Source organism: Phocoena phocoena, chromosome 5, assembly GCF_963924675.1.
Source record: "Phocoena phocoena chromosome 5, mPhoPho1.1, whole genome shotgun sequence".
Classification (NCBI taxonomy): Eukaryota; Metazoa; Chordata; class Mammalia; order Artiodactyla; family Phocoenidae; genus Phocoena; species Phocoena phocoena.
Genome location: NC_089223.1, coordinates 7,922,521 through 7,948,496, shown reverse-complemented (window position 1 = coordinate 7,948,496; position 25,976 = coordinate 7,922,521). Strand labels below are relative to the sequence as shown.

General features: G+C 40.4%; 1 protein-coding gene across 3 annotated transcripts in view; it reads right to left on the bottom strand.

Annotated features, from left to right (window-relative positions):
* HERC3 (HECT and RLD domain containing E3 ubiquitin protein ligase 3) overlaps nucleotides 1-25,976 on the bottom strand; it is a 123,431-nt gene that overhangs the window by 50,630 nt on the left and 46,825 nt on the right. The window contains exons 10-17 of one of the 3 annotated variants that reach the window (XM_065878102.1): nucleotides 25,826-25,885; nucleotides 22,376-22,487; nucleotides 21,770-21,959; nucleotides 20,269-20,432; nucleotides 20,023-20,136; nucleotides 3,049-3,072; nucleotides 2,868-2,957; nucleotides 1,518-1,688 (exon numbers count right to left, since the gene is read on the bottom strand). In XM_065878102.1, coding sequence (XP_065734174.1) covers nucleotides 1,518-1,688; nucleotides 2,868-2,957; nucleotides 3,049-3,072; nucleotides 20,023-20,136; nucleotides 20,269-20,432; nucleotides 21,770-21,959; nucleotides 22,376-22,487; nucleotides 25,826-25,885 — 925 coding nt within the window. The remainder of the gene's footprint in view (nucleotides 1-1,517; nucleotides 1,689-2,867; nucleotides 2,958-3,048; nucleotides 3,073-20,022; nucleotides 20,137-20,268; nucleotides 20,433-21,769; nucleotides 21,960-22,375; nucleotides 22,488-25,825; nucleotides 25,886-25,976) is intronic. The other 2 variants (XM_065878104.1, XM_065878105.1) reach the window with 2 other exon arrangements.

Below are 25,976 nucleotides of genomic sequence, written 5' to 3'. Positions count from 1 at the left end.
AGGGAAACATAAAAGAACCAATTCGAGAATACATTTTATTTTCAAAGAGTCAGATACACTGAGACGTAAATGTTCTGGCACGTAGAGAAAAGCAGTGACTAACTTGAATAAAGGAAGAAATCTCTCTCAGCGGAGTTCTTGAACTAACTGATGCATGTGAAAGGGAGGAGAGCGTGCTGAGCTGACACAGACCTGGGCTCTGGGAGGGGCTAGAGACCCATCACAACAACAGCTACAGCAAACCAAAGGACGAGATTTATGGAGACTCTTCTACATGCCAGCCAGCACTTAAACTCTATTAACCTAATCCTCAGAACAGTCTTACGCACTGGAATTCCTATTATCATCCCCATTTTACTGGTAAGGGCTCAGGTACAGGACTAAAAACAGCATTTAAGAAAGCTTATCCTGGGAACTTCCCTGGTGGTCCACTGGTTAAGACTCCGCGCTTCCAACGCTGGGGCCACGGGTCTGATCAGGGGACAGCGAACTAAGATCCCGCGTGCTGCATGGCACGGCCAAAAAGAAAAAAAAAAACAGCAAGCTTATCCCGGCGCCTGTGGTCAAGGTTGCCTAGAGCAGGACAGTAAAGGTCTCCGATTATACGGATGCCAGCAGAAGACTTAAACATGCTACCAAGCAAGAACTGTCCCACCTGAATTACTGATTGAAAACAAGGGGCAAAGAAAGTGCCCTCTCTTTGCAATATCAAAAACCTAACCCAGAAGTTCTAGGGAGAACTCCCAGGCAGACTGATGGGACTAATACTACTTACTGGAAATTTTTAAAAGGGTGACAGTATCATGGAGACCATCAGTTTCTTGCCTATTACATTTCAGAAGCTGGAGTTTACAACAGGATTGGAAATAGAGTTAGGAAAGTCTTCTGAAGGGAAAGGTAAATCACTTAAAACTTCAGGAATTCACTTAAAACTTCAGTAATTCACTAAATATTTACCGACCAGCTACTGCGTACCAAGCATTGTGCTAAGCCCTGGGAATACACTAAGCGGTGACACAAACATGCCTAATCTATGAGGAAAGACAATTTCTTAATTTAATCATTTCCAAGTACTGAGAGGACCTATCCTAACAGGCCACCAGCTGCCCAGACAATTTCACTACCTTTCCGTTCTTTTCTTTTTTACCTTCTTTCTCTCTTAAATCTTTGACATCCAAAGATTCCTAGATGCTGGCTTGGTGGTTTTACCTAGTTGAAGCTTTAGCAGTGCTGTTGTTCGCTTGGTTTTGGTAGAGCTGGAGCAGGTAAACTGAAGAGAGCAGACAAAAAAGGCCCTATATTCCCCTCACGTAATCCACTGGCATTTTTATCTGATGTCACGTTGAGATGTTCTCTTTGGTGACTGGACAGAAGGAAGTGAGTAAATTCTTGTAAAATGAATGAAAGAAAGAATGAATGGCTGTACTCCACGATTTTAATAAAATCTCTGCTGCTTCGTCAACACTGTGTAAAGAAAACCCAGGAAGGGGTTTAGAGGTATATACGGAAGGACTCACTCTGAGAGGCTTTTTTAAATCAATATCAGAATGAATGCTCAGCTCTCTCAGGGCATCTCCAACAAGGCTGCTCCTGCGAACATGAAGGACCAGGAAGGGGCTTCTGGCCAGCAGAGGCTCCAAGGTGAGAAGCATGAAGACATTCTGCAGGTTGGCCCCGTTGACCGCCACCTGGAACAGCACATGCAAGAGCGCAGTTACCACTCAGAGCGCACCTGTGAGAGGGGACGGCAGCCAGCCCTGCCTTTGGACCAGGGGTAGGTCGGGGCCAGGCTGACTGCAGCTCCATTTTGGTCTTTATTTTCCTCCTAACTTTTCCAGTAGATTTTCTCAGTTACTCCTGTTTACAAAACACACAAATCTTTCTAATCTGAGCCCAAAGAGATTAACTGAAACACTTTATATAAACCATATGATCCATAACTCATTCGAAAATAATTTAAGCTGACGAAGACTGAAATAATATCTTCGTAGAAGAAAGTGATGATGGACAGTGGGTAGAAACTATGACTTTCAAAGTGGCAGGAAAAGAAGCCTAACAACCCCTTGCTAAAACTGGTGTTTATTCTTTGAAAAATGTCCATTTTCTCTGGAAAACCTTTAAATTGTCAATATCGTGGATATATCACTGTGAAAACATATATATATAGAGAGAGAAAGATATATAGATAAGAGCTAGAGAGAGACAGACAGATGGGGAAAGGGAGAGGGAGATGTATGAAGTTATATATCCACCAACAATGGGAACTGGTAGATTTGGATTGCTAATTCACAGATGTCTTTTTAGGCTTGTCAAAACCAATTATATTTTACAATAAAAATGGGTGTCTAAAATAAATTAAACAAATCTCTATAACTTGAGCTTTCAGTCAATAAAGACCTGCCAAGCTCCATTTAATTATCTATCAGGGGTCAGCAAACAATGGCCCAAGGACCGAATCCAGCCTGCTGCCGGCTTTTGTACAGCTCTTGAGCTAACAGTAGTTTTTACATTTTTAAATTGTTTTTAAAAAATCAGAAGAAAAATATTTCACTACATGTGAAAATTATATAAAATTCAAATTTCATGCTACGACAGAGCTGAATACCTGAGACAACTGTATGGCCCACAAAGACACGTATTTACTATGTGGTCCTTTAGGAAGACACTTGCCACCCCGTTTGTGTAGATGTGCATTCACGTATATGTGTTATATTCAATGTAAAATTGCTGAAAATTTTTCTAACAGTTCTAAAAGTTACAATGGAACTTCATCCAAACCAACTTTCTCCTATTAGGAAAAATTACAACTGAATGTATAAGATGAAAGAAACCCATAAGAAGAGGAAGTAAGGTTTAAAATACGTTGCCTGCATCTGTAGTTCAGCATCGGTCTGTAACATCTTGGTCTTGGCTTGGGCATCGAAGATGAAAGGGTAGGAACAAAGTGTTATAGCATCCTAGGACAAAACATATTATTGGCAATATTATAGTAGCCCACAGAGAATACTGCTGGAAAAACACATAAATAAATTTTACAGAGTCATTTACCTGCATTATAGATGGTCTAGCCTTCTGTGTAAAGAAACATAAAAAGTCTCTTAGTTGGATTACAAAACTTGAACTGTCTACCTCCCACAAATAACAAAACAAAAAACAAAGCAGATAACCTATCTGACCATTTGGCCATGGAACTAACACCATTTGAACAGCTGACTGGAGTTTTGATGGAACAGACTAGTTGTTTTGATGAATACAGACTGAGAAGAACACGAAAAACAATTTAAAAAAAATTGTAAAGGACCTTTACAAACCATTTCACTAACCCCATAATTCACAGTATTAATAGAACTCTCATTTATAAGAAATCTAATTCCCAAACAGGAGCTTTACAACCATGACTTCAGAGGTTAATTTTGTCAGGTAAAGTGGATAATGCAAATTTCATTTGTCAACATGTTAAGTCTCCCTTTTACACACACACACACACACACACACACACACACACACACACACAGAGTTCATCTTGGGAGAAACCAAATATTTAGAAAGCTGTCCCTGAGGGGCTTCCCTGGTGGCACAATAGTTAAGAATCCACCTGCCAAGGCAGAGGACACGGGTTCGAGCCCTGGTCCGGGAAGATCCCACATGCCGCGGAGCAACTAAGCCCGTGTGCCACAACTACTGAGCCTGCGCTCTAGAGCCCGCAAGCCACAACTGAGCCCGCGTGCTGCAACTACTGAAGCCTGCCTGCCTAGAGCCCGTGCTCCGCAACGAGAAGCCACCGCAATGAGAAGCCCGCGCACCACAACGAAGAGTAGCCCCTGCCCGCCGCAACTAGAGAAAGCCCACGCAGCAACGAAGACCCAACACAGCCAAAAATAAATTTAAAAAAAAAAGATATTTAGAAAGCTGTCCCTGACTAGGCACTTAGACCAATGCCTGGCCTACAGAAGACACTCCATCAATATGTGAATAAATCTGAATAAACTTTTGAGGAAGGGAATAACAGTACAGACATACCTCGTTTTATTGTGTTTCACAGATACTGCTTTTTTAAACATTTTATTTTTTTTACATTTTTTTTTTCTTTTTTTTTTTTTTTTGCGGTGTGTGGGCCTCTCACTGTTGTGGTCTCTCCCGTTGCGGAGCACAGGCTCTGGACGTACAGGCTCAGCGACCACAGCTCACGAGCCCAGCCACTCCGCGGCATGTGGGATCTTCCCGGACTGGTGCACGAACCCGTGTCCCCTGCATCAGCAGGCGGACTCTCAACCGCTGTGCCACCAGGGGAGCCCTACATTATTTATTTAATTTTTATTGGAGTGTAATTGCTTTACAATGTTGTGTTAGTTTCTGCTGTACAGCGAAGTGAATCAGTTATGTGTATACCTATATGCCCCCCTCCCTCTTGGACCTCCCTCCCACCCCATCCCACCCCTCTAGGTCATCAGAGCACCGACCTGAGCTCCCTGTGCTATACAGCAGGTTCCCACTAGCTATCTGTTTTACACATGGTAGTTAGTATATTTATGTCAAACCTAATCTCCCAATTCATCCTACCCTCCCCCCACTTCCCACAAATTGAATTTTGTGGCAACCCTGAGTCTCTCAAGACTATGGGTGCCATATTTCCAACAGCATTTGCTCACTTCATGTCTCTGTGTCACATTTTGGTAATTCTAACAATATTTCAAAGTTTCTCATTCTTATTTGTCATGGTGACCTGTGATCAGTGATCTTTGATGTTACCACTGCAAAAAGATTGCAACTGGCTGAAGGCTAAAATGACAGCTAACATATTTTAGCAATAAAGTATTTTTTAATTAAGGTTTGTACATTTTTTTTTAAACATAATACTATTGCACACTTAATAGACTACAGTACAATATAAACATAACTTTTGTATGCACTGGGAAACCAAAAAATTTGTGTGACTTGCTTTATTGTGATATTCGCTTTATTGCAGTGGTCTGGAACCAAATCCACAATTTCTCCAAGGTATGCCTATAAATAAATACAACCACAAACATATCTAAGAGGTATGCTAGTTTCGTTTATCAGGAGAAAAAAGGAACTCTCTCCTGAAAGGTTTTGTTAAGTTAATGAATAATGTTTGCTACATAACCTAACAGAAAGAAACAAAAAAAATCAACGGTATAGATCATGTTGACCTGTAGCAGTGTTTCTCAAACAGAAAACCATGGATTTATTCCCAGAGATCTGAAAGTGCACTATGAATTTTTTAAATTTTGTGTTTTTTTTTTTTTAACGATAGCCTAAACAAAATAAAAACACATTCTGAATGACCTCTTTATAATGATGTGTTACCATATAATTTGCATTTATTTTAATGATTGCACTGGTGCCATGTTATACTGAATTGTCCAAGGGTAATAAGAAAGAAGAAAAGCAGTCTTCCTTTGTAAGTGATGCATTTGTGTCTAGGAAAAGGCCACTGCAGTGCTGGCTCTCTGCATGAATGAAGGTTTAATAGCAGCTGAAAGGACAAAAGAGAGCTGAGTCATCCCTGGGTGTATAGAACAAGCTGCAGAACTCAAGTCCCCAGGCCTGGCAGCCCGCAGTCCTGATCACAATGCAAGTGGGGTTTGGCTTCAGTAACGCATTTGCTCATCACGTTAAATCCATGAGGCTAATTTGTGTTTTACTGATTTTAGAGGTTTGTTAATATCTAATCTGTAAATTTGCTTTGGTTTTATAACATTTAAATGCTATATGAATAAGAAGTGTATATCTACCTCCTTTTGTATTTGTGTATATTTCAATGAAATCATTGAAAAGCAGTTTTAATTAAAATTCCCCTTGTTTATTCTTTAGAAACATGTTCCTTCAGGGATCTTGGAACGTTTCCCTAGCCTGAGAAACACTAATCAGAGAAAGGATTCCAGTCCAGGGAGACAAGGTATGGAAGCCTGCACACAGAACCCAGAGGGACTTGATTCATTCTCATGCCTACTTCTCTAATTATTTTGAATTTTGGGATTGAAATCACTAAAATAAACACACACACACCATAAAACAGCACTAGGTACCTACAACGGGTACAAGTATCTCTTGGAATAAGTGTGTTGGGAAAGTGTGTTTAAAACTGGTGCCAATATTCAGAATTTTCTAACCTCCCTCTCAGAAGAGATTTTATTCTAAGCATTATTCGCCTATTCTCAAGGCAAAAGAAAGATCTTTACCATGTGCTGTTGGTCTCTAAAGCAAGATAAAGTTTTGAACACTTCAAATTAAAAGTGACTATGGGAGAAGTGAAAACAGTTACTATAAAAACAGTTGTTGGCTTTACAGCATTGGCAGTATACAGTCGGCCCTCCTTATCCACGATTCCACATCTGGAGATTCAACCAACCTCAGCTGGAAAATATGCAGGGGAAAAAAAAAGACAATTCCAGAAGGTTCCAGAAATCAAAACTTGAATTTGCCACACACCGGCAACTATTTACATAGCATTTACACTGCATTATGTAATATAAGTAATCGAGAGATGATTTAAAGTCTATGAAACAACCTAAGTGCCCATCGTCAGATGAATGGATAAAGAAGGTGTGGTACATATACACAATGGAATATTACTCAGCCTTAAAAAGAAAAGAAACTGAGTTATTTTTAATGAGGTGGATAGACCTAGAGTCTGTCATACAGAGTGAAGTAAGTCAGAAAGAAAAAGACAAATACTGTATGCTAACACATATATATGGAATTTAAGAAAAAAAAAGGATGTCATGAAGAACCTAGGGGTGGGACGGGAATAGAGACACAGACCTACTGGAGAACGGACTTGAGGATATGGGGAGGGGGAAGGGTGAGCTTTGACAGGGCGAGAGAGAGTCATGGACATACACACACTAACAAACGTAGTAAGGTAGATAGCTAGTGGGAAGCAGCCGCATGGCACAGGGATATTAGCTCGGTGCTTTGTGACAGCCTGGAGGGGCAGGATAGGGAGAGTGGGAGGGAGGGAGACGCAAGAGGGAGGACATATGGGAACATATGTATACATATAACTGATTCACTTTGTTATAGAGCAGAAATTAACACACCATTGTAAAGCAATTGTACCCCAATAAAGATGTTAAAAAAAAAATTAAAAAAAAAAGTCTATGGCAGGATGTGCTTAGGTTATATGCAAATAGTACAATATTTTATATGAGGGACTTGAGCATGGTATGGGGATGGGGGCTCCTGGAACCAATCCGCTACTGATACTGAGGGACAACTATATCTAGTATTTTTACTTTTTTATAAATTTATATATTATTTACTTATTTGTTATTTTTGGCTGCGTTGGGTCTTCGTTGCTGCGCACGGGCTCTCCCTAGTTGCGGCGAGCAGGGGCTACACTTCGTTGCAGTGTGCAGGCTCCTCATTGCAGTGGCTTCTCTTGTTGTGGAGCACGGGCTCTACGCACGCAGGCTTCAGTAGTTGCGGCTCGTGGGCTCAGTAGTTGTGGCACACAGACCCTAGAGCATGCAGGTGTCAGTAGTTGTGGCGTGTGGGCTCAGTAGTTGTGGCTCGCGGGCTCTAGAGCATAGGCTCAGTAGTTGTGGTGCACGGGCTTAGTTGCTCCGCAGCATGTGGGATCTTCCCGGACCGGGGCACGAACCCATGTCCCCTGCATTGGCAGGCGGACTCCCGACCACTGCGCCACCAGGGAAGCCCAAGTCTATGAGTTTTTGTATTTTTTGAAATATAATAATTTCACTGATTTTTATTTTGCAGATGAACATTTTAGAAATGGTATTAGTGCTGGATTTCCATACTATGTGAACGAAATACTGAAACAGCAGTACTACGATTCTGCTTCCTGACTGCTCTCCCTAACCTAGAAGGATGTATATGAACTGGTAAGATATGTGAGCCCCTCCTGAGAGGCTGTTTGTCCTGGGCCATCCATTCCCCAAAAGTGAGTCTCACAACCTATAACTAGCAAAGTACACACATGGATCACATTTCAAGTGTTCCTGCTTGAAATGGGGCTGCCCTGTAACCTTCGTTCATGTTTTTTAAGTATATGACAGAGAAGCAATGAATAAGTACATGGTACAGAACTAGAGGACTGGGGAATTGGGAATATCTTTTTCTTTTCTTTTCTTTCTTTCAACTCTAAGTCAACAGTTCCTAAATGTGGCTGTGACTGGGGACAAGAGGCATCACACAAACACCAAGGAGGAAACCCAGGAGCCCCTGCCTTCGGGTCTGCCTGACACCACAGGCCCCTGTACCCTCCGTGGGCAAGTCTGGCTCCCAGCGTCGCTGAATGCGCGGTACACACAGCTGTCTCATCTCACCACGCACAATACTGCTACCCGGAACCAGACACTGCCCCGGACGACACAGACAGCCGATGCCAGGTTCACTCCAGTCTTTGTTTTTGAAGCATTTTCTTTTTGTTTTCTCTGTTTTTTTTCTAAATTAAGTTTTATTGCAGTATGGTTGCTTTACAATGAAGCATTTTCTTTGTATCACTCACTTTCCCACTTGTGAGGCCCCCTATGGGGCCCACAAAGTCACTCATTCTGTGTGCTATTTGTTTTGCAAGTGTAGATGATGGCTGTGAATAAACGGAAATAAATAAGCCACTACCACCTCTTCTTTAAAATAAGCTGAGGGAGACCTTCAAGATGGCGGAGGAGTAAGACGCGGAGATCACCTTCCTCCCCACAGATACATCAGAAATACATCTACACGTGAAAAAGCTCCTACAGAAAACCTACTGAACGCTGGCAGAAGACCTCAGACCTCCCAAAAGGCAAGAAACTCCCCACGTACCTGGCCGTGCGGCTGACAGGGTCTTGGTGCTCTGGACAGGTGTCAGGTCTGTGCCTCTGAGGTGGGAGAGCCAAGTTCAGGATACTCGTCCATAAGAAACCTCCCAGCTCCATGTAATACCAAACGGCAAAAATCTCCCAGAGATCCCCATCTCAACACCAGCACCCAGCTTCACTCAACGACCAGCAAGCTACAGTGCTGGAAACCCTATGCCAAACAACTAGCAAGACAGGAACACAACCCCACCCATTAGCACACAGGCTGCCTAAAATCATAATAAGTCCACAGACACCCCAAAACACACCACCAGACGTGGACCTGCCCACCAGAAAAACAAGATCCAGCCTCATCCACCAGAACACAGGCACTAGTCCCCTGCACCAGGAAGCCTACACAACCCACTGAACCAACCTTAGCCACTGGGGACAGACACCAAAAACAATGGGAACTACGAACCTGCAGCCTGTGAAAAGGAGACTCCAAACACAGTAAGTTTAGCAAAATGAGAAGACAGAGAAACACACAGCAGATGAAGGAGCAACATAAGAACCTACCAGACCAAACAAACGAAGAGGAAATAGGCAGTCTACCTGAAAAAGAATTCAGAGTAATGATAGTAAAGATGATCCAAAGTCTTAGAAACAGAATGTAGAAAATACAAGAAACGTTTAACAAGGACCTACAAGAACTAAGGAGCAAACAAACACTGATGAACAACACAATAAATGAAATTAAAAATTCTCTAGAAGGAATCAATAGCAGAATAACTGAGGCAGAAGAACAGATAAGTGACCTGGAAGATAAAATACTGGAAGTAACTACCGCAGAGCAGAATAAAGAAAAAGAATGAAAAGAATTGAGGACAGTCTCAGAGACCTCTGGTTCAACATTAAACACACCAACATTTGAATTACAGGGGTTCCAGAAGAAGAAGAGAAAAACAAAGGGACTGAGAAAATATCTGAAGAGATTAGAGTTGAAAACTTCCCTAATATGGCAAAGGAAATAGTCAATCAAGTCTAGGAAGCACAGAGAGTCCCATACAGAACAAATCCAAGCAGAAACACACCAAGACACATTAATCAAACTGTCAAAAATTAAATACAAAGAAAACATATTAAAAGCAGCAAGGGAAAAACAACAAATAACACACAAGGGAATCCCCATAAGATAAACAGCTGATCTTTAAGCAGAAACTCTGCAAGCCAGAAGGGAGTGGCAGGACATATTTAAAGCGATGAAAGGGAATAACCTACAACCAAGATTACTCTACCCCGCAAGGATCTCATTCAGATTCAACGGAGAAATTAAAACCTTTACAGACAAGCAAAAGCTAAGAGAATTCAGCACCACCAAACGAGCTTTACAACAAATGCTAAAGGAATTTCTCTAGGCGGGAAACACAACAGAAGGAAAAGACCTACAATAACAAACCAAAAACACTTAAGAAAATGGTTATAGGTACATACATATCGATAATTACCTTAAATGTAAATGGATTAAATGCTCCAACCAAAAGACACGGACTGGCTAAATGGATACAAAAACAAGATCCATATACATGCTGTCTACAAGAGACCCACTTCAGACCTAGGGATACATACAGACTGAAAGTGAGGGGATGGAAAAAGATATTCCATGGATATGAAAATCAAAAGAAAGCTGGAGTAGCAATTGTCGTATCAGACAAAACAGACTTTAAAATAAAGACTATTAGAAGAGACAAAGAAGGATACTACATGATCAAGGGATCAGTCCAAGAAGATATAACAAGTGTAAATATTTATGAACCCAACATAGAGCACCTCAAAACATAAGGCAAATGCTAACAGCCATAAAAAGGGAAATTGACAATAATACAATCATAGTAGGGGACTTTAACACCCCACTTTCCAAGGACAGATCATCCAAAATGAAAAGAAAAAAGGAAACACAAGCTTTACATGATACATTAAACAAGATGGATTTAATTGATATTTATAGGACATTCCACCCAAACACAACAGAATACACCTTCCTCTCAAGTGTTCATGGAACATTTTCCAGGATAGATCATATCTTGGGTCACAAATGAAGCCTTAGAAAATTTAAGAAAATTGAAATCATATGAAGCATCTTTTCTAACCACAACGCTATGAGACTAGATACCAATTACAGGAAAAAATCTGTAAAAAAAACAAACACATGGAGGCTAAAAAATACACTACTTAATAACCAAGAGATCACTGAAGAAATCAAAAAGGAAATCAAAAAATATCTAGGAAAAAATAACGATGAAAACACAACAACCCAAAACCTATGGGATATAGCAAAAAGCTGTTTCAAGAGGGAAGTTCATAGCAATACAGCCCTACCTTAAGAAACAAGAAACATCTCAAATGAACAAGCTAACCTTACATCTAAAGCAATTACAGAAAGAAGCACCAAAAAACCCCCCAAAGTTAGCAGAAGGAAAGAAATCATAAAGATAAGATCAGAAATAAATGAAAAAGAAATGAAGGAAACAATAGCAACAATCAATAAAACTAAAAGCTGGTTCTTTGAGAAGATAAACAAAATTGATAAACCATTAGCCAGACTCAAGAAAAAAAGGGAGAAGACTCAAATCAATAGACTTAGAAATGAAAAAGGAGAAGTAACAACTGACACTGCAGAAATACAAAAGATCATGAGAGATTACTACAAGCAACTCTATGCCTATAAAATGGACAACCTGGAAGAAATGGACAAATGCTTAGAAAAGCACAACTTTCAGAGACTGAACCAGGAAGAAATAGAAAATATAAACAGGCCAATCACAAGCACTGAAATTGAGACTGTGACTAAAATTCTTCCAACAAAAGCCCAGGACCAGGTGGCTTCACAGGAGAATTCTATCAAATTTTAGAAAAGAGCTAACACCTATCCTTTGCAAACTCTTCCAAAACATAGCAGAGGGAGGAACACTCCCAATCTCATTCTACGAGGCCACCATCACCCTGATACCAAAACTAGACAAATATGTCACAAAGAAAGAAAACTACAGGCCAATATCACTCATGAACATAGATGCAAAAATCCTCAACAAAATACTAGCAAACAGAATCCAACAGCACATTGAAAGGATCACACACCATGATCAAGTGGGGTTTATTCCAGGAACGCAAGGATTCTTCAATGTATGCAAAACAATCAACGTGATACACCATATTAACAAACTGAAGGAGAAAAACCATATGATCATCTCAATAGATGCAGAGAAAGCTTCTGACAAAATTCAACACCCATTTATGATAAAAACCCTGCAGAAAGTAGGCAAAGAGGGAACTTTCCTGAACATAATAAAGCCCATGTATGACAAACCCACAGGCAACATCCTCCTCAATGGTGAAAAACTGAAAGCATTTCCACTAAGATCAGGAACAAGACACGGTTGTCCACTCTCACCACTCTTATTCAATATAGTTTTGGAAGTTTTAGCCACAGCAATCAGAGAAGAAAAAGAAAGAAAAGGAATCCAAATCAGAAAAGAAGAAGTAAAGCTGTCACTGTTTGCAGATGTCATGATACTATACATGGAGAAGACTAAAGATGCTACCAGAAAACTACTGAGGCTAATCAATGAATTTGGTAAAGTAGCATGATACAAAATTAATGCACGAAAATCTCTTGCATTCCTATACAGTAATGATGAAAAATCTGAAAGCAAAATTAAGGAAACACTCCCATTTACCATTGCAACAAAAAGAATAAAATACCTAGGAATAAACCTACCTAAGGAGACAAAAGACCTGCATGCAGAATACTATAAGACACTGATGAAAGAAACTAAAGAGGACACAAACAGATGGGGAGATATACCATGTTCTCAGATTGGAAGAATCAACATTGTGAGAATGGCTATACTACCCAAAGCGATCTACAGATTCAATGGAATCCCTATCAAACTACCAATGGCATTTTTCACAGAACTAGAACAAAAAATTTCACAATTTGTATGGAAACACAAAAGACCCTGAATATCCAAAGCAATCTTGAGAAAGAAAAACGGAGCTGGAGCAACCAGGCTCCCTGACTTCAAACTATACTACAAAGCTACAGTAATCAAGACAGTATGGTACTGGCACAAAAACAGAAATATAGATGAATGGAACAGGATGTAAAGCCTACAGATGAACCCACACACATATGGTCATCTTATTTTTGAAAAAGGAGGCAAGAATATATAATGGAGAAAAGACAGACTCTTCAATAACTGGTGCTGGGAAAACTGGACAGCTACATGGAAAAGAAGGAAATTAGAACACTCCCTAACACCATACACAAAAATAAACTCAAAATGGATTAAAGACCTAAATGTAAGGCCAGACACTATAAAACTCTTAGAGGAAAACACAGGCAGAACACTCTATGACATAAATCACAGCAAGATCCTTTTTGACCCACTTCCTAGAGAAATGGAAATTAAAACCAAAATAAACAAATGGGACCTAATGAAATTTAAAAGCTTTTGCATAGCAAAGCAAACCATAAACAAGATGAAAAGACAACCCTCAGAATGGGAGAAAATATTTGCAAATGAAGTAACTGACAAAGGATTAATTTCCAAAATACAAATGCAGCTCATGCAGCTCAATGTCAAAAAAACAAACAACCCAATCCAAAAATGGGCACAAAACCTAAACAGACATTTCCTGAAAGAAGATATACAGACTGCCAACAAACACGTGAAAGGATGCTCAACATCACTAATCATTAGAGAAATGCAATTCAAAACTACAATGAGGTATCACCTCATACCGGTCAGAATGGCCATCATCAAAAAATCTACAAACAATAAATGCTGGAGAGTGTGTGGAGAAAAAGGAACTCTCTTTCACTGTTGGTGGGAACATAAATTGATACAGCCACTATGCAGAACAGTTTGGAGGTTCCTTAAAAAACTAAAAATAAAACTACCATAGGACCCAGCAATCCCACTACTGGGCATATACCCTGAGTAAACCATAATTCAAAAAGAGTCATGTACCACAATGTTCATTACAATAGCCAGGACATGGAAGCACATAAGTGTCCATCGATGGATGAATGGATAAAGAAGATGTGGTACATATATACAATGGAATATTACTCAGCCATAAAAAGAAACAAAACTGAGTTATTTGTAGTGAGGTGAATGGACCAAGAGTCTGTCATACAGAGTGAAGTAAGTCATAAAGGGAAAAACAAATATCACATGCTAACACATATATATGGAATCTAAAATAAAATGGTTCTGAAGAACCTAGTGGCAGGACAGGACTAAAGAGTCAGACATAGAGAATGGACTTGAGGATACGGGAAGGGGGCAGGGTAAGCTGGGACGAAGTGAGAGAGTGGCATGGACATATATACACTACCAGATGTAAAATAGATAGCTAGTGGGAAGCAGCCACATAGCACAGGGAGATCAGCTCGGTGCTTTGTGACCACCTAGAGGGGTGGGATAGGGAGGGTGGGCGGGAGATGCAAGAGGGAAGAGATATGGGGACATATGTATATGTATAGCTGATTCACTTTGTTAAACAGCAGAAACTAACACACCATTGTAAAGCAATTATACTCCAGTAAAGATGATAAAAAATAATAATAAAATAAAATAAGCAAAAAGCAGCCACTTTAGAATGTTGCTTTTATACACCATAGCCCTTTGCCCACACCTATTATGTCCCTTTGTAATTCCTTTTGCACTACACTGAACACCCCACAGAGGCAGCCACCATGTCCTGTACGTGTCCGCATCCCCAGCGGTAGCTGGCATATGACATACATTAGGTGCCCAAGACTGCTTACTGAAAAACAGTTATTAGGGCTTACGATATGCCAGGTACTAACTAGGTACTCTGACAAGTAAAAGGCCTTTCCATAGTTTCTCCCATTTACTTCTCACAGTACTGTTATAATTCACATTTATAAATGAGGATGCTAGGCTTATAGAAATTAAGTAACTTGCCTAAGGTCACATAGGTAGTAGGCCAGAGTTGAGACTTGAATCCAGTTCTTTTTGACTAAAGCACATGCTCGGAACTGTATGTTATACTGCCTCGGCTACTGCCAAGGCAAAACATTTAACACATAAAAACTCATATAGCGTGAGACAGACAGACAGACACACACACAGGAATATTATTCATCCATAAAAAAGAAGGCAATCCTGCCATTTGCAACAACATGGGTGAAAACTAAAGGGCATTTTACACTAAGTGAAATAAGCCAGAGAGAGACAAACACTGTATGGTATCATTTATATGTGAAACCTAAAAAAAAACAAGAAAGCCAATCTCACAGAAACAGAATAACGGTTTCCAGGGGCTAGGGTGGGAACAGGGGAGGAGATGGGGAGATATAGCTCAAAGGGTACAATCTTTTCAGTTATAAGTAAGCTCTAAGGAGCTAAAGCACAGCATGGTGACTATAGTTAATAACACAGTATTAAATACTGGGAACTTGATGAGAGCACATCTTAAGCATCTGAAAGCACCCAAAAAAGAAGTTAACTATGTGAGGTAATGGACGTGTTAATTAACTTGATGTTTGTAATCATTTCACGCTGTATATCAAATCATCATATCGTACACTTTAAATATATACAACAATGTCGATTATCCCTCAGTCAAGCTGGGGGAAAATGCACTCATTGTTCATTACTATGATTTAAAAGTGGTTAAGGTCAGAAATAAACCCATGCGTATATGGCCAATTAATTTATGTAAAGGAGGCAACATCACACAATGGGAAAAGGACAGTCTCTTCAATAAATGGTGTTGAGAAAACTGGACGGGCACATACAAAAGGATAAAACTGGAAATTAACTCAAAATGGATTAAGGACCTGAATGTAAGACCTAAAATCATAAAACTCATAGAAGAAAACGTAGGTAGTAAGCAACTTGACATCAGTCTTGGCAATGATTTTTTGGATCCAACTTCAAAATCAAAGGCAACAAAAGCAAAAATAAACAAATGGAACTACATCAAACTAAAAAGCTTCTGCAGAGCAAAGGAAACCAATCAACAAAATGAAAAGGCAGCCTACAGAATGGGAGAGGTATTTGCAAACAATATCTCTGATAAGGGGTTAATGTCCAAAATATACAAAGAACTCATACAACTCAATATCAAAACAAGAACAAAAACAAAAAAAAACACCAACCCAATTAAAAAATGGGCAGAGGACTTCAATAGACATTTTTCCAAAGAGGACATACAGATGGCCAACAGGCACATGAAAAGATGCTCAACATCATTAATCAGGGAAATGCAAGTCAAAACCACAGTGAGGTTTCACCTCACACCTGTCAGAATGTCTATTATCAAAAAGACAAAAAATAACAAGGGTGGGCAAGGATGTGGAGAAACGGGAACCCTTGTGCGCTGTTGGTGGGAATTTAAACTGGTGCAGCCAGTATGGAAAACTGTATGGAGGTTCCTCAAAAAATTGAAAATAGAACTACCACATGATCCAGCAGTTCCACCTCTGGGTATTTATCCAAGGAATACAAAAACACAAATTCGAAAAGATTTATGTACCCCCATATCCATAGCAGCCTTATTTACATTAGCCAAGATATGGAAACAACCGAAGCGTCCACAGATGGATGAAGGGATAAAGAAGATGGGGTATACACACACACAGTGGAACAGTACTCCTTGTAACCGAGAAGGACCCTATGGGGCCTTCCCAGGACGGACCCCTCCCCCACACCCTCTGCCTAGCTCCTCTCTGAAGGATCTAGATAACAGTACCTGATGCGCATTTCCTGAGTTGTCTTGCAGATACTAAAACCACAACCAAATGGAAAAAACTACCTACCTGATGACCAGGAGCGCACAGCCGCCAGACCTACTGGAGCCTGAGAATTGATAATGTGACACTACCCCGTTACCTCACCATCAACCAACCAGAGACTTGTGCACAGGCAGATTGCATACTCCGCGACTCCCCTCCCTCACCTGGCCTTTAAAAACACTTTCCTGGGGCTTCCCTGGTGGCGCAGTGGTTGAGAGTCCGCCTGCCAATGCAGGGGACACGGGTTCGTGCCCCGGTCCGGGAAGATCCCACATGCCGCAGAGCGGCTGGGCCTGTGAGCCATGGCCGCTGAGCCTGCGCGTCCGGAGCCTGTGCTCCTCAATGGGAGAGGCCACAACAGTGAGAGGCCCGCGTACCACAAAAAAAAAAAAAAAACACTTTCCTGAAACCCACCGGGGAGTTCGGGTGTTCTGAACACTAGCTTCCCCGGACTCCCTGCTTGGTACCCTGCAGTGAACGCTGCACTTTCCTTCCCACAACCCGGTGTCAGAAAGTGGCTTTACTGAGTGCAGGCAAAAGGACCCAAGTTTGGTTCGGTAACACTCAGACATTAAGAAAAAACTGGAATCTTGCTATTTTCAACAACCTGGATGGACCTTGAAGGCACTATGCTAAGTGAAATAAGTCAGACAAGGAAAGACAAATGCTGTATTATTTCACTTATACTTGGAATCGAAACAGACAAAGCAAAGCAAAGCAAAACAACAACAAGCTCATAGATAAAGAGACAGTGTAGTGGCTGCCAGAGGGGAGAGGGGAGAGCGGGTGAGTAAAATGCGTGAGGAGGGTCAAAGGTACAAACTTCCAGTTATAAAATAAATACGTCACAGTGATATAATGCACGGCATAGTGACTACAGACAGTAAAACTGCGTTGCATATTTTAGTTGCTAAAGCTGCTAAGACAGTAAATCTTAAAAGTTCTCATCACAAGCAAAACAAAATTTGTTAACTGTGTGGTGCCAGACAGTGACTAGACTTACTGTGATGATCATTTCACAGTGTATGTAAGTATCGAGTCATTATGCTATACACCTGAAACTAATATAATGTTACATGTCAATTATACCTTGAAAAAAAAGTAGTCAAAAAAACATGAATCAATATATGAAATAGCTTTAGCATTTTACGTTAAAATCCAAGATATGAAGAAATATAAACTTTAATTTCTAATAGCATTGTATAACAGAAAAAAATGCCACAGAAATCACAGAAGGTCACACAGTAATTTCACCTAATTTTCTATCTTTCTATAATAACTAATTTTTGAAGAGGAAATGAGCAGCTGGTATTTAAGACTTATATTTGCTTATCAAATGTTAAGAGAAAGGAACTATAAAAGTTGCTCACTTAAGTATCTCCATTCAGAGACCACAGCCATGGTAACCTATATTTTAACACCAGCAACTTCTTTTTCAGGGTCAAAAAGAATTAGGGCTCATTAGAATTATTTTACTCAGCAGCAAGAAAGGGTAGATTAGAAGTCAGAAAAATTGGCTTTTAAGCTAACTGAATTGGTGGAAAAATTGTTTAGCTTCTCTGGGCTTCCAATTTCTCACCTAGAAACAAAGCAGTTGGCTAAATAATTCATAAGGCTTACTTCAGCTCTTAACATTTTATGATTCAAAGAGTATTCACAAACTGATAAAACAGAGAGGCTTATCTTTTTACAATTTCTAAATCAGTAGGTGAAAACACAGTTCACTGCTAGCCTCCGTGTTAAATTTCCATGTAAACCCCGTTTTGAAGACTCATCCACTTTTTTGAAAAGGATTTTGGTTTTTTAAAGTAATCAGAAGTCTTACTAAAAACACAATATTGTGTCTGGCATTGATCATCTGGTATTTAACAAAGAAAAAACTCTTCCTTAGTTAAATAAACCAATTTAAATGCCTTGCTTTTGGAAACCGCTACTGACCTCCAAAAGCCCTACAGCGTACAGGGAAATACTGCCTAAATGTCAGTGATGAACCTGCTAAATTGGCAAGGACTCACCTCAAATGTGTCTGCTATGCATGGCTTCACTAAATATAATAACCAAATAATCACTCTGGCTTCTGACATCACTCAAACTTATACATAATCCACAGATGGGGGATCCTAAAAAGCCTTGCATATATCCCAAGCCAGTCTACAATCAAACTGTGAAGCCAAGCCAAGGGTGGCAGGCAGGAGCCCGCAGTTCTAACGTATAGTGAGAACCAGGTCAGGGATACGTGACATTTTCACACACGTAATCCCAAGTCAGAGGTAGCCTGTAGGGTTCAGGCAGCTGACATATGATGACTAAAGCAGGCTAGCTGTTAGATGAAGACAATTAGTAAACGATCCTTTCCTCAGTGTCAAAGTCAAGCTGCAGTGGGGACTCTGGCACGTCTCAGCCTCATCCAAAGAGCCCCCACTGAACTCCAGCCAACTGGCACCATCTGGAAAGACAGGTCACGTTGCCAGATCTTCCGAGTTTCAAGAAAAGCCAGAAATACATTTTATGTGCCTTGACTCTTTAAAATTGTGGTAAAAGACATATAAAGTTTACCATCTTTAACATCTTCAAGTGTACAGTTCATTAGTGTTAACTACATTCGCATAATTGTGCAATCAATCTCCAGCACTTTTTCATCATGCCAAACAAAGTCCTAGAGATTCTCATACTAAGTGAAGTAAGCCAGACAGAGAAAGACAAATATCATACGATATCACTTATACGTGGAATCTAAAACAATGATACAAATGAACTTATTTATAAAACAGAAATAGACTCACAGACATAGAAAACAAACTCATGGTTACCAAAGGGGAAAAGGTGGGGGGAGGGGTAAGTTAGGAGTTGGGGATTAACATATACACACCACTATATGCAAAACAGATCAACAACAAGGACCTACTGTAGAGCACAGGGAACTCTACTCAATATTCCGTCATACCCTATAAGGGAAAACAATCTGAAAAGGAACATATATAGATATAGATAGATATATGAATCACTGCACTGTACACCTGGAGCTAACACAGTATCGTAAATCAACTATACTTCAATTAAAAAAATAAGTAAGTAAAACGAAGTCGATACCCATTAAACAACAACTCTCCATTTTCTCCTTCCCCAGACCCTGGCAACCACCATTCTACTTTCCATGAGTCTGACTACTTTAGACACCTTGACTTTTTTTAATGTTGGCAACTGATTAAAATTTATACCGTTCTGGGCGACTCCCCATTTGTCTCTGCTTATGATTACTCAAAGCACCTCAGTGTTTCAAGAATGCAAAAGCCAGCTGATCAAACACAGATATAGCACTAACATCCAAGTCCAGGACAAATTTTAGAGTTCAGATGTGCTTTTCTTGCCCTTACGTGTGCTCTAAGACGAAAGCTTTGAGATATGCTTTACACGCATTCTTACCATGCCTGCTTGATGTAAGAACCACATGAGGTAGTCTTCCTGGATGTCCACAAGACTGGAAACCTCAGGAATATAAAAGGTATCATATTCCACATGCTTCACTTTAAGATTTACCTGATGAAGAAGAAAACAAGGGCAACTAAGACCCAGGCGACTGGTAAACGGCTTCCCATAGAACATCTCGGTAGATCATTTGATCCTACTATCTCTGCATCCCTCTCCCCTCTGGTTCTTCTCTATGCTCACCTTGTATAACTTCTCCAAGAGCTTGAGCGCTGCTGTAATATAATTGTTAAACAGTACAGGAATTAAGAATGTCTTTCTTCCTCTCAGTAGATAAACGACTGCACCTTTATAGAGGTTTACCAGCTTCGTGAAATATTTCGGGCATACCTGAGACCACCAGTTATCTTTAGAAAGAAAGGAAAGACATATTTCAACATGTGATCTTCATCAAGTAGTGATGTCTTCTGCCTGCTGGCTAAAAACTGCTCCAGCTAGAACGTAAGCATTAGTCGAAAATACAGTTTCCCAAAACTAACTTTAAAAAGAATCCATTAAAGCACTTCTGGAGAGAGTGGCAGCTGTACGAGAATCCTGGAGCTTTGTTATAAAGCCTTATTTGATTTTTTTCCTCAAGGATTCATCCGGAACGCTAATCTAAAAGGTCAGCTCCAAGGGCACATGTGGACAAGACGCTCAGGCACACATTTCGGGCGGGAGCATTCACATATCCTCGTCCTTTTAGCCCTCTTCTCAGCCACCACCTAAGTCCTGTAAAAAAAAAACCCCAAACTTTTAAAAGTCAGGTAATATTCCTTCAAAGATTGCTATCTCTACCTCACAGGCTATCAGAACACCTGAGACAATATGCCCCAAAGGGCTTTTGAGCTTAAAAAAAATTAAGGACTAACATCTTACTGGGGCTTTCGTGATTATCTGTAGAATGGTCCCACCTTCTACAAAAGGTGGAAGCAACATGGAAAAGCCAGTATTCCATCCTGAGCCACAGGTCTCTTTGCTCACGGGGAGACCACACTCAAGTAACATCCTACTCCATATGGAACTCAGAAGTTATTGAGCTGCAGTGAATATACCTAAAAAAAAGGTACCAGGAAAATATAAAATAAAAGGAAAAAGCCAGGTGCCAGACGTTCTGCATTTGATTAATAAAAACATCTCAGGCTCTACTCCCATGAGAGACACTCTCCAATTCACTGAGGAACGGAAGGTTCTTATCTCAGCAAAGTGTCCGTAGCCTGCAAAAATCAGTGTGGACTCAACTGTCCTAAAAAAGAAAAACAAAACAAACATTTGGTGAGTCTCCACGGGGTCATTTTCTTCCTCTCCTTTTCCGGAGACCTTGTGTATCACACCACAACTGTTCATTTCACTCCCACCCCCTAAATTAGGTATAAGAGAAAAATCAACAGATGGACACTAATTCTGAGGCACTATTAACCACTAGCAAGTGTGGGAGGAGAAAAAAATAAAGTCTAATAATCTAACTTTGTGAATATGTAAAAATCAAGATGAGTTTGGTGTAAATCATTTCAAATAACCTAAATAATGGTTCAATTTGTTCAAACTGCAAATTAGAAATTAACAGCAAAGAAAGAAAAGTTTTAAGTGTTAAGGATATTAAATGGCAACAAATAGATTCTTCAATGTCAATCCACCAGGAGCCAATGGTCACGCGAATAAAATAAAAAGCACAAAACCTCTGGTATTCAGTGTAGCAAATCACCTAAGACTTTGCTGGGGTTTGTATCCAGCCGCAGAATGGCCATAGCCAGGGGAATAGTCAACGTTATGTAATACTTAGAATCCTGGAGCAGGGGAAACTCCGGTAGTATTAAGTAGATTCTCATTGCTTCAACATCTGGTGGTGAACTTGACAACTGAGGAATCAGGCAACTTTCAAAGCTGTTTAAGATCTGCATGAGAGAAAAGAGTATTGACAAATTCAAACACACCTGAGATCTAGTTACCTGATCTCTAAATTCATAAACTATTTGAGAGACTCTCAACTCTCATTCATTCAGTATGTACTCAAGACCCTCTATGAGCCAGGCACTCATCTGGGCACTCAGGATACATCAGTGAAAAGAAAAGCCACAGACCTGCGCCCATGCAGACCTTACACTCTGGGGGAGCATTTCCTTAGAAAAACTTAAGCCAGAGAGAAAGATCAAGGCAGGTCAAATTCCCAAAGTGAATATTTTACAGAGTTATGATTTATACAAGACTTCTGCCTTTTCATCCTACTTTTTCTTTTTCTTTTGAAAGTCAACTGACTTCAATGCAAAAATGCATTTTTAAGCACACACTGTGTAAAAGTAAAAAACCATACCTGTTCTAGAATCATGGAGTGCTGAGAGCTCATTAACTTCTCAAATAACACTCTAGTTGAGTTCAGGTCAATCCCAGGGATTTTGGGACTTGTTTTAAAATGCTCATCAATTCTAAACAAACAAAAACAAAAACTATGTATAGCACCGGGAACTCTACTTAATGCACTGTGGTGACCTAAACGGGAAGGAAATCTAAAAAAGAGGGGATATATGTTTATGTAAAGCTGATTCATCTTCCTGTACAGTAGAAACTAACACAACACTGTAGAGCAACTATACTCCAATAAAAATTAATTTAAAAAAAATATGTAATAAAAGAAAAACGAAACAAAAACTCTGATAGGTAGGAATTACAAAGCTGTCAAGAAAATACGTACTCTACATACTGATCAGATGATCAGACTTAAATTTGACCTGGCAGAACAGACGCACAAAAACATTAACTTTGGGGAAACCTGACAGAATACATCTCTCTAGAATCCCTTTTTTCAAGATGGTCTTAAAATTTTCAAGTCTTGGGCTTCCCTGGTGGCGCAGTGGTTAAGAATCCACCTGCCAAGGCAGGGGACACAGGTTCGAGCCCTGGTCCAGGAGGATCCCACATGCCACGGAGCAACTAAGCCCGTGCGCCACAACTACTGAGCCTGCGCTCCAAAGCCCGTGAGCCACAACTACTGAGCCCGTGAGCCACAACTACTGAAGCCTGTGCACCTAGAGCCCGTGCTCCGCAACAAGAGAAGCCACCGCAGTGAGAAGCCCGTGCACCACAGTGAGGAGTAGCCCCCGCTCTCCACAACTAGAGAAAGCCCACGTGCAGCAACGAAGACCCAACGCAGACAAAACTAAATTAATTAAAAAAAATTTTTTTTCAAGTCTTTTTTCCTTCAAGTCAAAGTACAAGGATCATCATTTCAATTTGAGGCTGTCTTGAAATTTATATGCACAGTGTTCTTTTCCTGATTTACTTTTGTATTTTTGACTCTTTCTGTCATTGTGGTACATTGAACTAGACATAGATGCTATGCCTAGGTGCAAAAAACATCCCTTGTGCAAACTGGCCCACTCATCAACAAATGTCAAGTTTAAAGCAAGTATTTTTTAAAAAATCAGATCTACAATAAATGCAAAGTTAATGCCTCGCTCAGTTAACACAAGGGATACGATTACATTCACTCAACGACTAATTTCACTGCTACTGTTTTTAACTTCCTAGCAACTAATCATTTTTCTAACCTTAAATAAAGTCTTAGTTCTTTAGAGATTTGGAGAATGTCTCTTTTAAATTCCCACTCTTGAACATACCACGTCTGCTAACGACAAAAGATCTATTTGCAAAACAGCCTCTGTTTATGCGTAACAGACACATTCAGATAGTTTTAATACCATCTGACATCATTGTTTTAATCTATAAAAAATAAGTCGAGTTTCTAACATTTGAAAAAAAAACATAATTATATGTATAGGAACCTAAGTGGTCAAACAAGAAGAGCTACTTAGGCTTTGTTTGTTGGATCTTTTGTTACTGCCGTTCTAAAAATAAATTTGCCCAAAACATAGAAATTAATTCCAATATCCCATATGTAACCTTCCATATGCTTAGAAGTACCTTCTGCTATACTGTTAAGAAAAAACAAAATATGTCATCTACATGTATTTATGCTTTGTTAAACTGGATCTTCATTTTCACTGGTTTACTATGATGTAGTTTACATAAAGCAGGAGGAGAACTCCAGAAATAGCACCGAAGTCCATTTAAAAAAAAAAAAAAGGTTTATGGGCTTCCCTGGTGGCGCAGTGGTTGAGAGTCTGCCTGCCGATGCAGGGGACACGGGTTCGTGCCCCGGTCCGGGAAGATCCCACATGCCGCGGAGCGGCTGGGCCCGTGAGCCATGGCCGCTGAGCCTGCGCGTCCGGAGCCTGTGCTCCGCAACGGGAGAGGCCACAACAGTGAGAGGCCCACGTACTGCAAAAAATAATAATAATAATAAACAAATAAAAAATAAAGGTTTTACCCACAAATCTACAGAACCCATGATACTAAGGATGGATAGCCTAAGAAATCCGGCCAAGAGCCATTCCCAACTTTCATAAAAGCTGTACTTCTAGAATAAGTTTTCTCAACCTTGGGACTACTGATTTTTGGGGTCGGATAATTCTTTTCTGGGTGGGTGGAATTGTGAGATGCTTGGCAGCATCTCTGGCCTTTGCCTACTAGATGCCAGTAGTATATTCTCCACCACTGTAACAACCAAAAAAATGTCAGTAGAGACTGCTGAATGTCCCCTGGGAAGCAAATCAGCCTGGTTGAGAACCACTATTCTAAAAGACCAACGTGAGCACAATACAGAATATTTTTCCCTGGAGGAAAAGCCTAAGTACTGACTCTGAAATGAACTGGATGAGCTCATTTCAGTTACCCTAATGATACAAGAAAATGACTTTGCAATCTTTAACTGTAACTGAACAGAGTTTCTGAAGCAGTATCTTGCAACCCAGTTAGGGACAGAATTTGGGGCAGGGATGGAGTGGGAGATGAGATTCACACAGAATTGAAGTCTAAGTCTTCGGGGGATTTCATTAGCACTGTCACTGGCAGGAAAAGGATAGAAAGATGGTCAGGACTTGGGATCACCAACGATCAAAACCTATGACAAGACCCTTCTGCTGCAGCAAGTTCCTGAGGGGGATATTTGCAGAAGGGATAAGGCCTAGCGAAGAAACATTATTTACAACCTGGGAGTTCAGGCCAAATGTAATTTCCTGGTGGGCTGGGCTGGCCCTGAGCCCAAGGAGTCCCTGAAGCGTCTTTGGAACTTTTTCCCTAAATTCACTCCTTCTGAGAAAAGAAATAACTATGGGAAAGCAAACCAAAGAAACCAAGGAGGTTTTTTTTTTTTTTTTTTTTTTTTTGCGGTACGCGGGCCTCTCACTGTTGTGGCCTCTCCCGTTGCGGAGCACAGGCTCCGGACGCGCAGGCTCAGCGGCCATGGCTCACGGGCCCAGCCGCTCCGCGGCATGTGGGATCTTCCCGGACCGGGGCACGAACCCGTGTCCCCTGCATCGGCAGGCGGACTCTCAACCACTGCGCCACCAGGGAAGCCCCAAAGAGATTAAAGAATTAAGAATTTAAGAATAAATACGACTAACATTTTGGAATACCCTGAAAAATCTTACTTTTGACTACACCAACCCTTTCTGAGATGCCGTGTCTCTCTTTGGTAACCTGCTTCTCTGCCAACCAGGCATGAATCAGCATAGCTCTTCCTGAGGTCCTCTCACTCATCATCATTGGGCGTTCCAATTTCTGTGCAAATCATTGGCTTATCCACTGAATTAAGGTCAACCACCATCAAAGAGAACAGAAGTCTTTCACGGCCTTCACTGAGTAAGTATTTGCATCACATGTGTTTTTTTGGTTTCTTTTTTTTAAAGACTAATAAATCACTTACTTTTTCTCAAGGAAGCTTCCATTCCAACAGGCTGCCGAAGATAGTATCTGAATGACCCCGCTGCTCAGGAAGCAAAAGGGAGGGAAGCCTTTAATAATTACAAGTAAATGGTTGTTCAAGCATTAAACAACAGGCTTAGTCCTCTATTCCA